Below are 13287 nucleotides of genomic sequence, written 5' to 3'. Positions count from 1 at the left end.
CTGCTGCTGCACCTGCCTGCACTCCTCCTCCACCCGCAGCAGCAGCCGCTGGATCTCACGGTTGTTGGGACACAGCTTGATGGCCTCGTTCAGGTCCTCCAGGGCTGCTGAAAACTGCCTGCTTGACAAAGGGACAGAAACGAGAACTGGAATTACTCTGGATTGGAATGGAGCCGTCCCGGGAGGCTCCCGAGGGGGAAGCGCCTTGTCCGTGTTAGGGAGGGAGATGTGATCATTCCCTGCCTCTCTCCCACCCTGTCCACGTGCCTCCCGTAGATCCATTTTATCCAAATTGAAGGAAAACCCTGGGGAAGTGAGGAACCCAGTCCTGAGATGGCACAACCCAGACTAGCAAGGACGCCCATCCTCTCCAGCCCACAAGATCATTCATTAACCCTCCTGGCACCACCACGAGCTCTGCCCCTACGTCAGCCAAGGGGAAGACAGAGCCTGGATGACCAGCTGAGCTCACCCCTGCTGGCCACAAGTGCTCACACCAGTGAAAAGGTAACTTCTGGTGGTGCCAAGACCACCCAGGGTCAGGGCTGGCTCTGGAGCTCCAGGCTCCTGAAGGCCAGCACTGTGGGCAAGGCTCCTCTTGCTAATTTTGCACTGGATTTGTTTGCAGGAGGAGCCTGGGAAGCCCCTACAAGGGAAAGGCCAGGCTGGGAGGAGCAAAAGGGAGGTGGAGGTTTGGGAAGGGGGTTGTCATCTACAGGGACACCGTTTGCTTTTGAGCAAAACCACCTGTTCGAACATGGTTGTCATCTGGGGGGTGATGACAGCAAAGAACTCCCCAGCACCTCCCAACACCAGCTGAAGCTTTTGCACAAGCCAGCGAGGAACAGGTGGAGGAAGGAAAAGCCTCCCAGTCTGTGCTGACCTCAGGGGTGCTGCTGGGCACAAACTGGGAAATACAGGAGCAAGGCCAAAGCAGTGACGGTTTCTGCTGGAGAAACCTCGGGAGAAAAGGTCACTGGTATGTGGGGAAGCTGATACCATCTGGAAAGGAACCCGTTCTTATGCTTCCTTAGAAGCATTTTGGAAACAATGGAGAGGGAAACCATTAAAGGAAAGGCTTTAAACTGGAAGAAGGGAGATTTGGGTGAAACATGAGGAGGGAATTTTTTGCTGTGAGGGTGGTGAGAGCCTGGCCCAGGTTGCCCAGGGAAGCTGTGGCTGCCCCATCCCTGGCAGTGTTGAAGGGCAGGTTGGATGGGGCTTGGAGCAGCCTGGGCTGGTGGGAGGTGTCCCTGCCCATGCAGAGGGTTGGAACTAGACGTTCTTTAAGGTCCTTCCAACCCAAACCAGTCTGGGACTTGATGTCACTGGCAGGGTTGGCAGGTGGGGCCAGCCCAGCCCCGGGCCCTTTGCTCCCTCTCTCCTCACCTGCTGCTGCGTTTGGCTCTTGCTCGTGCATAAAAAGCTTCGTACGACTTCGGTTTCAGCTCCAGAGCTTTCGTGGCAAATTCCTCTGCCATTCCAAAATCCTGTCATGACAATAGGTGTGCAGGTAAGTAACTGAATAGATACATAGATAAAAACATACACAGTTTGGGAATAAAACTAACTTAATATGGGCTTTTTCCTCTTTCCCCCCCCCCCATGTAAACTGGGAAAACTTGATGGAACTGAAATACATGGATTCAACAGAATTCCCAGCCAGCCAGCTATGATGGCATGGCCAAAGATTCCAAGCCTTGGCTTAATAACAGATGCTGTCAGCACCCATGGAGGCCCATGTGCCCCTGGCTCTGCTCTCACTGACTGTCCCCCCAACAAGTGCATGCAATCCCCCTCCAACAACCCACAGTCTTGAGGAAACATCTGGTCTCGCAGAGGCTGGAATGTAATCTCATGAAGGATTTTTATTCCACAGTGGAAAGCATTAGGCAAGCTTTTCCCACGCCCTCTGCTTCCCACTCTGCAACACTGACACACTTCAGAGGGGCTGAGTAAAACTGCCAGGGCTTGCCTGGCAAAGGGCTCCTACCAGTGCCACCCATCCCACTGCTCCCTGCCTCTCCCTTGCACCTCATCTGGGAGACTCGTTTGGGAGTGAGGAGGCAGAGGGTGACAGGATGGGCTGGAGACTGCTCAGGGGGCTTTGGAGTGGCAGTGCCACATGATTCAGCTGCAGTTCAAACCCTGCCAGCTGTCCTCACTTGCCTCACAGTGCTTCATGGGCTCAGCTCAGCAGCTGCAAATGAGACCTCTTCCCCGTGGAGGGGCTTCCATTCCACAACCAAAGGCTGCTTTGTCTTTCTGACCCGGGCTGTGACTCTCAGCAGCCCAGGGAGAAAGTACCAAAGTACTCCTGATTTGTTCAAAACCTCAATAAAAACCCCTCCATCTCCCAGAAATGAAGTTGGTGAGCACACCATGCCCCCTGGACAGCATGGAGCAGCCAGACAGGAGCAGGTAAGGCCAGTTGGACCTCATAAAAACCCAGGGTGAGCTTTAATCTCCCCTAAGGTATCCACACTGGAACTGCCTGGGAAGCTCATATGTTTGCTTGCACCTTCAGCAGCAGTTACTGAAGAAATACTGTCTGATGGACTAAACTGGGAAAGAAGTCAAACGGAAGGTACCTCTGTGGTCTCATCCTTAGGTGCAAGAAATGCAGGAGCAATTACAACCCTCAGAAATCTTCTAGAGGTGCAAAAACTGCAGGAGCAATTACAGCTCTGAAATTCCCTATCACAAAACCTGGGATTCCCCAGTTAACATGGAACCAAAACTCGTGTCCTGAAGGCACAGGCTTAGCTGGGGGTTGGCTTGTTTAGAGGGAAGGTTCACACTTTTTCTCCAAGCTGTGTTGTTTGCTCACCAGCATGAGGATTTTCCTTCCATTGCTTTTCACCTGTCTCCCTCACAGCTTAAAGAAAGGAAGGTGTTACAAAACCCCCTCCCCCCCTCTGGTGTAATCTTGTGGCCTTGGTGGAGATGTCACTTGTCTCTGGAGACTTTAAGTGGTGGAGGTGAAGGTCCTTGACTGCAGAACAAGGAGGAGGTGGCACTTGTCTGCTGGAAGAGCAGCAGACCATGCACGATTGGAGCAGGGAGAGTGACAGTGATTTGGCAGTTCTGGGAGGAGAGGGAGTATGAGGGGGTGTTTCTGGATGAGTCACTGCCCTGGGGAAGTGTTGGCCCCCTAAGCATATGCTCCTTCATTTGAAATTAATTAGTATTCAAAGGAGCACATCTCCTGGCTCCTCCCTCACCACTGCCCTAGAAATCTGGAAAATGCCTCCACCCCCAATTCACATCATCATCAAAAGGGAGCAATAAAAAATTCAAAAAGCTATAAACACAGCAATGAATTGTTAATTACCAGAAAGGCGTATTAAATCATTACTGCTTTGGGATGAGGAAATGTCAGAGCTGCCTGAAGGACAAGCAGGTTACACAGAGGAGGGATCTCAGAGGCCAAAGCACAGTTAGAGGATGGACATGTCTCTGTGCACAGGCAGAGAGCTGGCAGTTTGCCCTCAGGACCATGAAGAGTGGGGACACTTACATTCATTTTCCTTCGACACCGAGAGAGGTTGAGCAGCAGTGACACCTTCAGCTCACGGAAGGTTTTCAGGTCTTCTCCAAACCCTTCCCTGGGGAATTTTTTCAGAGCATACTGGTAGCGCTGGGCAGCCTCTTTCACTTTACCTTTCTAATAGAAGAACAACATGTCAAAACACACCGTTGGGTTTAACTTCACCACAGAGAACTCACTCACCAGCCCCATGAATGTTTGGAGTGGTGAAAGCAACACGACTTCACTATCTAGTTCTTCTCTAGAAAGGAAAACCAAAACATTTGATCAAGGGAAGAACATCTGATCTGGAAATGCAGATGCCTTGTGCAAGCTGAGTTCTCCCACTTGGTACAGAGTTGTCACTTTGCAGTGGGAAACAGCAGAAATTGTGTTATAACTTGATATGACTCCATCTGCTTTCTGGGTTGATGGTCTTTTTGGTTGGGTGATCAGTAGCCCATTTCTAGAGAACACCCTACACCCAAAGCTTAATAAGTACCAGGGAGTGTAAAAAATACACAGTGTGGGAGACTGGGTGGAGCTCCCAGGGCTCAGAGAAGCTCAAAGATAAACGTTATGGCACCCACATGGCTCTGAAGTTGGACAAACAGTTTGGGATTTATCTCCCTGGACTTGAAATGTCTAAGAATTAGGTGTCTCCATCAAAGCCTGTCAGCTGGGCTCCTTTTATAGATATTAGGACACAACAGTCACCTTCAAAGGTTGACTCATTTTTGCTTAATTTGAGCACCTATTTTTGGACAGGATGATCTGTGCCCTGGAGGGGGCAGCCATGGACACCAGGGTGAAAGAAAGAGGGCAAAATGTGATCTAGGACATATGGAATTCATGCTGACCCAGACAGAAATTTTGCAGCTACAAACAGTAAGCTTTAAAACCTTGTAGCCTCAGGTTTCTCAGCTGTATCACGTATCTCTGGCAGATAACTCCAGTTCCAATGCCAGCTTTGCATATTTTCTGCTTCACCCTTGGAGCCCAACAGTGAATCATTGTTGTACTTGCACATTTTGCATGTGCAAATCTCCAGGTTTTAAAGATCGGCTTAAAATCAACACCCAGCAAAAAAGAGTCTCTGATTCCAAGGGTGGAATGTCTCCCATGGGCTAAAGGACAGGACAGGACCATCTGTGTCCTGACGAGCTGTTTTCACTGCAAAAAGTTTCTTCTAGGAGTTGTTTGGGGATATTCTATCTGGTTGCCCTGCTCCACTAGGTAAGCACGACGCTGCCAAATCTGATGCAATGACATCAGCACCCTGAGTCTCTGTGAAACACTTGGGTTCTGGTGTTTGCAATGAGGAAATGAAATGCTGGCTCAAATTCAGAATGTGGAGAGATTTGGCTGGGCCTCAGCTTTATTACAGATCTAGGCAATCAACCCCCCCCAACCACCTCCTCCAACCCCACTAACCAAAAGCAACAACCCAAGGAAAGCTGTGAGCAGTAGCTTTTGCTTGTCACGGATGAAGGCAGCAGCCCTGCTCCCTCAAAACCTCATACAAAGTTAAGCTGCAAGCTGCATCTGTCCAGATTTTCCAACCCCACTCCTCTCACCTTATAAAACATGTCTCCCTCCTCCATCAGCTTGCTCAACAGGATGATCATGATGTCTGGTTTGGAGGTTGCCATCGCCCATGTTGCTGGACCTGCAGTGTACAGGATGCATGATGGGTAAAAAACTCATACAATGCAAGGGTGGTAGGAAGCTGGGTGGAAAAAATATCCTGGGGTGGGAATTTCTGCTGGAGAGAACAACTTGGCACAGTGAAAGGACAGAGTGCTCCAAATGATTGAGCTGACAATTCCTCTCGCACTTAAATTAACGTCGTCCACGGTGCAATGGTTTTTCCTTTGCAGTCATTAAGGCTCATGCTAATCAGCACCTCCACGAGGGGCTGGGAGATGATAGGAGCCGTTCCCACAAGAGGGCAGTGCTGCTTGTGGAACCAGCTGGGCTGGGGGAAACGGTCGGGAAGTTCGAAAGGAAAAACTCAGAGAGTGGTTCCATGAAAGCATTTCTAAATTAAACTCTCTAGAAGTGAACTAGGAAATCTCCAGTTGGGCTGTCGATGGATTTTGTGTTTAAGGGGATGGTGATTTCCATCTGAGAGTAGAAAATCCATGAAGGTGGAAAATAAAAGGGAAAGGTGGTGTCCAAGTGCTGCTGGTGGCAAAGCATCCACCATGGGCTGGGGACACGGTGGCTCTGCAGAGGGGCCACCCATGCAGAGCCAGCCCTTATCTCAAGGTCTAATATTGGGAAGGAAGGGGAGGGCACAAAAATCTAGGGACGACTCATTAGTGTGTGTGAGGAATAAGCCAACAACATTCTGTAAGTAGATTCAGTACGTTTTGGGGGAGGGCGGGTTAGTTTTGGAGTTCAAGTTATTCTCTGCAACAGTCATTAAAAAAAAAAACAACTGATTGGAAGGTGAGGTAAATTAAAAAGATTAGAGGTGTTGGGGAGGCATGCAGGCTAAAATCAAACAGGAGAAAGCAAGGCTGACAAAGCTATCAGATCGAAGCTGATGCTGACAGCAATGAGATATACCTCGTGGGCGACTCGGTAACGTCTGACAACCTTCAAAGAAAGGAGAAAACAAAAAGTTGTAGGAGAGAGGGGGGGGGGAAAAATATGGATGAAGGTGAAAAAAAATAAAACAGAACCAAAACCAAAAGAAAGAAAGGAAAAAAAAAAATATAAGCAGCCGTGAGAGGCAGGCAGCAAAGAAGCCAATGCACCAGCAAAATCCCCTTTCACAGGAAAACGTGAGGTGAGCGGCTGCGCGGCGCGGTCGGGGAGCGGGCACAGAGCAAGGGAACGCAGCAGCTCACAGCAAGGCAGGACAGAGTACGTGTGGCGACTCGGACTAGTAAAGATAGAAAAAGCATTACCAGAGGAAAGACCTTGCCAAAGGAACAGTTGTTTATTGATTACACTTGGCTAAGTGATACGACAGGAAAAATATTACCAAAAAAAAACCACCAAACTAGAAGGAAAAGTCCCCCCGTTTTAATTCACAAGCGTCGGGCGGGACCTGCTGGCTGCTCTTGGAGAGCAGCTGCTGGGGCTGAGGAATTAGAGGGGTGTTTGCTAGGAAAGCAGCCCCGCTGCCCCGAGTCCTGCCTGAGCACACAGCTGGTGGCAGATTGTCCCCTTGTCCCTACCTATCTTGGCTCCTTTCTTCAGGAGAGTGACGACGACCGAGGTGTTGCGGCAGCCCACCGCCCGGTCCAGCGGCCGCATCCCGCTGTAGTCCACGTGCTCAATCATGGCTCCATGGTCCACCAGAAACTGAACCTGCAATGAGAAGCCTGACAGTCAGTTCTGCTCCTGGGCAAGACCTTTGCTGGTGGTGTTCCAACCAGAATAAGCTCTTTCTGCTCCACTGCTTGGGTTAAAACGACCTCTGTAAGGTCTGAGGGTCCATCAGTGTCATGTGTTATCCCCTTTGTGGGAGCACTTGCACATATGGAGGGTCAGGACTCCATATGCTTATTGGAGTATCAAGGTGAGCTGTACTATCCTGCCCTTCTGCTCTGCTGAGCACCTGGAGGAGCACTGTGTCCAGCTCCGGAGCCCTCAGCACTGGAAAGTCATGGAGCTGTTGGAAAGGGTGCAGAGGAGGCCACGAAGATATGAAAAGGGCTGGAGCAGCTCTGCTCTGGGGACAGGCTGGGAGAGTTGGGGTGTTCAGCCTGAGAAGAGAAGGCTCGAGAGACCTCAGAGCACCTTCCAGTACCTGAAGGGGCTCCAGGAAAGCTGGGGAGGGACTCTGGACAAGTGCAGGGAGTGAGAGGACAAGGGGGTATGGTTTTAAATTGAAAAAGGGGAGATTTAGGTGAGACATCAGGAAGAAATTCTTCACCATGAGAGCAGTAATGCACTGGAACAGGTTGCCCAAAGAAGCTGTGGCTGCCCCCTCCCTGAAGGTGTTCAAGACCAGGTTGGACGAGGCTTGTGCAGCCTGGTCTGGTGGGAAGTGTCCCTGCTCATAGCACGGAAGATTGGACTGGATGATCTTCAAAGTCCCTTCCAACTTTCACCATGCTACGTTTCTACTTTAAGGCTTTTACACCAACACCCCTTTTCCCCTGCAGGTACTACAGCCACTCACCACCTCTGCATCTCCATAAAAAGCTGCCAGGTCCAGAGGAGTCCGCCCGTTCTTGTCGGCGTGGTCGGTGGCAGCTCCATTCTCCACCAGGGAACGCACCACGGAGAGATGTCCTTTCAGACAAGCCCAGCTGAGGGCTGTCAAGCCCTCCTTGTCCATCAGGGCAATGGAGGCACCTGAAAGAACAAGCACCAGTTCACTCAGAGCTCCCTGTTGTTGAGCACAATGACCCAACAAACCACCTGCTTAGTGACGACAGCTTATTTTTAGAGAGCTACGTCCACAGTTATTAATTAATGTATTACAATTTCTCCCACCATGGATCCCACCCTCCATGGCAGCTTCAAAAGGAACCAACAGAAACTGTGGCAACTGAGTTTATTCACACCAAGCTGCAAACTTTTTCACACCCAGCTCTGTAGGCTTTTCTGGCAACCACCTTCTGAGCAGCAGGGTGGATTTGACATTCCTCATCTGAGACATCAATCTTCCTTTTTAAGTGTTTTTGACTGTTTGTTTTTTTTTCAATCAAACCCATTCCAGCCTGTGCGAGTCAGAGATGAAGACCATTTTGCTGCTTCAGCAGGTCATGGTGCATCAAGGGGAACTAAGTTAATTCAGCTAAGTTCTTCTAAAAAAACCCCACATATTTTCCCCTCTTCACTTCCCTCCATTTACCCAACTCGACACAATTTCCAGTGGTGTTTCTCCCTGAACTCTGCCCAATATAAATACAACGTTGTGGGATAAACTCCTGACAACTCCAAGCCCAGAAGAGAGGGATTTGACACTTTCTTGGATGAAGAAACCAGGCTGCCACAGCAACAGGTCAGCACTGCTCCCCACAGCATATGGATCCCCAGGAGATCTGAATGGTGGCATCAAGGGAAGGCTCCTCTTGGTGGCACAAGGACAACTCCTGTTGCCACGGCACAGGCTCCAGCTCTTGAGTCTGCACAAGATCCCTCCCAGCTCTGCTGCTCCCAGGAACTGCAGCTACCTGTGGGATGCTCCTGCCAGCAGGCTGGGAGGAATTGCTGGTGTGGGTTTTTTCTCCTGTGGGTAAATTGAAAACTGCCCAGCATGAGATGTTCAGTGGCTCCAGGAAGCTCAGCCGGGGGAGGAGTGACATGAACTCCCTGAACCTTCCTGTTCACCCCAGATGATGCACCCTGGTCAGCACACATGATCTGATGATAGCACACTGACAGGTCATCCAGTCATTGAACCCCTGACTGGTTTGGGTTGGAAAGGACATTAAAGATCATCCAGACCCACCCCCTGCATGGGCAGGGACACCTCCCACCAGCCCAGGTTGCTCCAAGCCCCATCCAACCTGCCCTTCAACACTGCCAGGGATGGGGCAGCCACAGCTTCCCTGGGCAACCTGGGCCAGGCTCTCACCACCCTCTAAAGACTAGAGGTCTTCCAGCCTGCACAGCTTCTTGTTTGTAGAGGAGGACAATGCATGAACACCTTCTCAGGACACATTCAGAAGCCTCCACCCAGAGGTCCCAGTCCAGGGGCAGGAACCTGCTTACCCCAGTGTGGTGAACCAGCCAGAGGGTGGCAAACAAGGGCTGGGACAGTGTGCTGAGGGGGGACACTGCCTGCAGGACAGCTCCAGTGTACAGGCCAAGGGGTGACACCATCAGTTCCCAACATCTTGCCAGCCTCCTCTCACGTTGCCCACACTGCATCCAGGAACCCTTCTGAAGCTCTGTGACAGCTCTCCAGATGATCCTCAGCTGACCCTAGACCAACCTTTGCTCAGCAAAACAGGATAAAATGTTGTTTCATTCCTCCTTACTTGTACCAGTGACCTTCTTGCCATCAAACCTTCAGTCTTATGTTTTCCCTCTGACTCTCCTGGACCAGGTGAGAAAGCTCCTGCATCCAGAGGGAAGGCTGGAAAGCTGCTCCATAACTCAGTCTTACTACTCTTGCCCCAGTCCTGTGGAGGTGAACCAGGATAACAGGCCCAGACTCCAGGGCATCACTGCAACAACACAACTGAAGATCCAGGAGAGCAGAAATGCCAAAATGCTTCTCAGAGGGAGGTTGGTCATGACCTCCACCCACGTCTGGAGCTCCTGGTGCAGCCCTGGCTCCCAGCAGAACCTCTGCTGGACTCTGAAGGCATGTTCTGCTCCTTTGGGGATCTCTGGCCTACCTGGCATTAAGGCAGTCAGAGATGTTGGCCTCTTCTCCCAAGCAAATAACTTCAGAAAATGGCCTGAAGTTGCACCAGGGGAGATTGAGACTGGATATTAGGAAGAATTTCTGTATCCAGAAAGAAGTAGTCAGGCCCAGTTTCCCACAGAGGTGGTGGAGTCACCATCCCTGGAGATGTTCAAGAAACGTATAGCCATGGCACTTCAGGAGATGCTCTAGTGGCCACAGTGGTTTGTGATGTCTTAACTCTGGGTTGGTGGCTGGACTGTCATCTTCCAGGTCTTTTCCAACTGTGATGATTCTGTGATGAAACAAACTGATGGTTTTGAGGGCAAGTGGCTTCAGGTGACATCATGGGCCTGATCTCTGATGCAGCAGGAAAGATTTTGTCTGGGTGAAGCCAGGCTGGTTCTGAGAAGGGCTGGGCTGCTCCCTCCCTAAACCACAAATACCTGGCTAAATGCAGGAGTTGATGATTTGATACGTGAGGAGCAGTACCCAAGAGTGAGGAGCAGCACCCAAGAGAGAGGAGCAGCACCCAAGAGAGAGGAGCAGCACCCAAGAGTGAGGAGCAGCACCCAAGAGTGAGGAGCAGCACCCAAGAGAGAGGAGCAGCACCCATGTGGGCCCCAAGGAAGCAAAATCATTGAGGGATCAATTCTTGCTGGGAAACAAGATCCTGAACTGAGCTCTCTCCAAAGGAAACAAGCACCAGGAATTCTTTTCCTTTGTGCAACACAGATCTGTGCAAACAGCAGCTTTGGCAGAGCTGCTCCCAGGGGAGCTGAGTTCACTGCTCACAGGTCTGGGACTCCTGGGTGTCAGGCAGAGCTGCAGGTAACCCCAAAAACCTGGATTTCAAATGGATCAATGACTGCAACTCTGTTAATAACAAGTGCTTACAAACATTGACTGTGTTAATCAAGTAGAGTCAAATGAGATTTGCTTTGCAACAGACTAATTAATGCTTATGGCTTATGATTCACACCCTTGGATTTTAATGAAACCTTGAACAGGATTGTCAAAGCCATTTTAATTAAAATATACCATATATCACTGTACTCTGCCCAGGCTTGAGCTCACTTTTCAGGATTATGTGTCATGGCATATTTAGTGGAGTTTATTAAGATGTTCAGAAGGATGGACCTTTTAAAGGAAAAAAGATTTTCATATTTTTGGCTTCTTGCACTCTCAGTGTCCAAAAAGCCAGGGAAGCATCATGTGCATTTGATCCCACAGCCAAGATCAGATTATCTGGTATTTTCATTCCTCACTGAATCAGTCCTAAGCAACAAGCACAGCTCTCACATCTGGCAAAAATATTAAATTCATTTATTTTAAGCCTTTTACACAGATTCAGTTGAGCTGCAAAAAGGGCCCCACTACAACCCAAACGTGGAGAGTGTTAATTTGAATTTTTTTTTTTTTTTAAAAAACAGAATATCAGAAAAATAATTAATTGAATTAATTCAGAAGAAACTCATGTCTCAAATGGATCTTTGTGACATCCCTGTGGATGTTCCAGTGCTGGATTCCAGTGCTTGTTCCAGCAAGGACCCTGCTGGCTTGTGGCTCAGGACAGACAGATAATGAGAAACTTGTTCTGGGAAGCCTGGCAATTTTACAGTGCAAAAAAAGAAAAAAAAATGTTCTTACAGCTACTATGTAAAAATATTCAAGTGTCTCACATTTTGGCTGAGGTCAGACACAGTCACTTACGATATGCAGAAAATATCCCTTCCCAAAGAGAGGGATCTTACCTGAAATAAAAATATCAAATAACAATACAAGAATTAAATGCTATTTCTAGCAAAAAAAAAAAAAAGGAAAATTACCCAACTAAACCAAACAAACATTGGCTGTCAAAAAAAAGAGAGAGAAGTATTTAAGGAGCTACAGAAATAAGCAATAACTGCTCACATGGGTTGCAGGCAATGAGTTGTTCTGACTCACCTTGAAGAGCAGAAATGAGTAAAACTCAAACATGTTCCTGTCAATTGAGTAACTTCCAGAGAAGGGGAGATACTAGACATGGAAAGGACTGAGTAAAGTGAAGCTGGGAGAGCAGGGCTGAAGAGCAGAGTATCTTCAAAACAATTCTGGTTTATTTTCAACCAATACACCAGCTCCTTGCCTGTGTTAGGGCCTTACCCTCCTGCTGATGTGGGGTCCAAAATGTGGACAACAACACCAGGGCTGAAAATGGAAGAGTTAAAATGTGTCCCAGCCTCTGGCCCTGTGACGGACCTTGCCTGCCACTCCCATGGTGATGGTGAGAGTTCAATCCCATCACTTGTTCATTGTTTGTGTCTAAGGGGAGAGCTCCAAGCATGGTTCAAGGGCATATTATTAACTCAGGGCTCAAAGCACCTGTGAGATGTTATTTTCTAACTCAGGTGTGTGGTTTGGAGGCTGAGCACCAAACACAGACACCAAGATGGGCAGCAAAGATTAACACTATGACTATTCCAGCCTTGTTCTCCAATAAGCTGCATAGGGTGCTGAGAACCTCTCCCATCACCTGACCCAACAGTGGGATTTACAATCCCCACCCCAGCATTACAAACTCCAGCTGTGCAGGATAGTGTGGTGGGACTTGCCGTGGCTGGTCTCCAACACATTTCCAAGGCTACACTCTAACCTTGTGCAAGCAGGAACTCCACTGTGCCCAGGTGTCCCTCAGATGCAGCCATCATCAGCGGCGTCCGGCCCTGCTTGTCTGCCATGTTCACATCAGCACCGTGTGTCAGCAACAGATCCACGATCTGCAACACACACAGAGAGCACACACGTTGTAGGGATGGAGGGACCCAGCTGGGAACACACACAGTGGATGGAGAAACCCAGCTGGGAACACACGCTGGAGAGAGAAACCCAGCTGGAACCACACGTTGTATGGATGGAGAGACCCAGGTGAGAAGAAGCCAGAGCCAAGAAGACCAGAGCAGTCCTCAAGTCTTGAAACCTCATCCTCCAAGGCATGGTGACCTCTGGGATTACTGCTGTGACACTAGGGCACAGGAGAAGCAATGCAGGTATAAGGACAGGAAAAATGCCCTTTTAAGTCAAGAACATCCAGTTGCTTCCCAAAGACAGGGAAGGTCTTTCCTGCAAGAGCTCAAGGTGTTCGACGCATCAGTATCACTACTGATCTTTCCCCAGAAGAGCTGGGGTTTGTCTTCTCCACTCATCCTTCACTAAGAGGGAAGGGATGGCCTGACCCTACACTTGAGACCCACCCAGCCCCCCAATGGACATGAGGAACTCACTCACCTGCCAGTGGCCCTGTCGGACGGCGCTGAAGAGCGGCACGACCCCGCGGCGGTGGGGCTGGGCCACCGCGGCGCCCTGTTCCAGCAGCAGCCGGCAAACCTCCAGCTTCCCGCGCCCTGCTGCCGCCGTCAGAGCTGCAGGGGAGAGAAGAGGAGTCAAGGGCAAGAGC

General features: G+C 49.7%; 1 protein-coding gene across 1 annotated transcript in view; it reads right to left on the bottom strand.

The window, feature by feature from the left end:
- TANC2 (tetratricopeptide repeat, ankyrin repeat and coiled-coil containing 2) overlaps positions 1-13287 on the bottom strand; it is a 192334-nt gene that overhangs the window by 1994 nt on the left and 177053 nt on the right. The window contains exons 19-26 of the mRNA XM_009999327.1: positions 13119-13252; positions 12487-12610; positions 7671-7846; positions 6721-6853; positions 5107-5198; positions 3521-3667; positions 1390-1490; positions 4-118 (exon numbers count right to left, since the gene is read on the bottom strand). Coding sequence (XP_009997629.1) covers positions 4-118; positions 1390-1490; positions 3521-3667; positions 5107-5198; positions 6721-6853; positions 7671-7846; positions 12487-12610; positions 13119-13252 — 1022 coding nt within the window. The remainder of the gene's footprint in view (positions 1-3; positions 119-1389; positions 1491-3520; positions 3668-5106; positions 5199-6720; positions 6854-7670; positions 7847-12486; positions 12611-13118; positions 13253-13287) is intronic.

This window comes from Chaetura pelagica, unplaced genomic scaffold (genome assembly GCF_000747805.2).
Source record: "Chaetura pelagica isolate M959 unplaced genomic scaffold, ChaPel_1.0 scaffold625, whole genome shotgun sequence".
Lineage (NCBI taxonomy): Eukaryota > Metazoa > Chordata > Aves > Apodiformes > Apodidae > Chaetura > Chaetura pelagica.
This window is presented reverse-complemented; position numbering and strand designations above follow the sequence as displayed.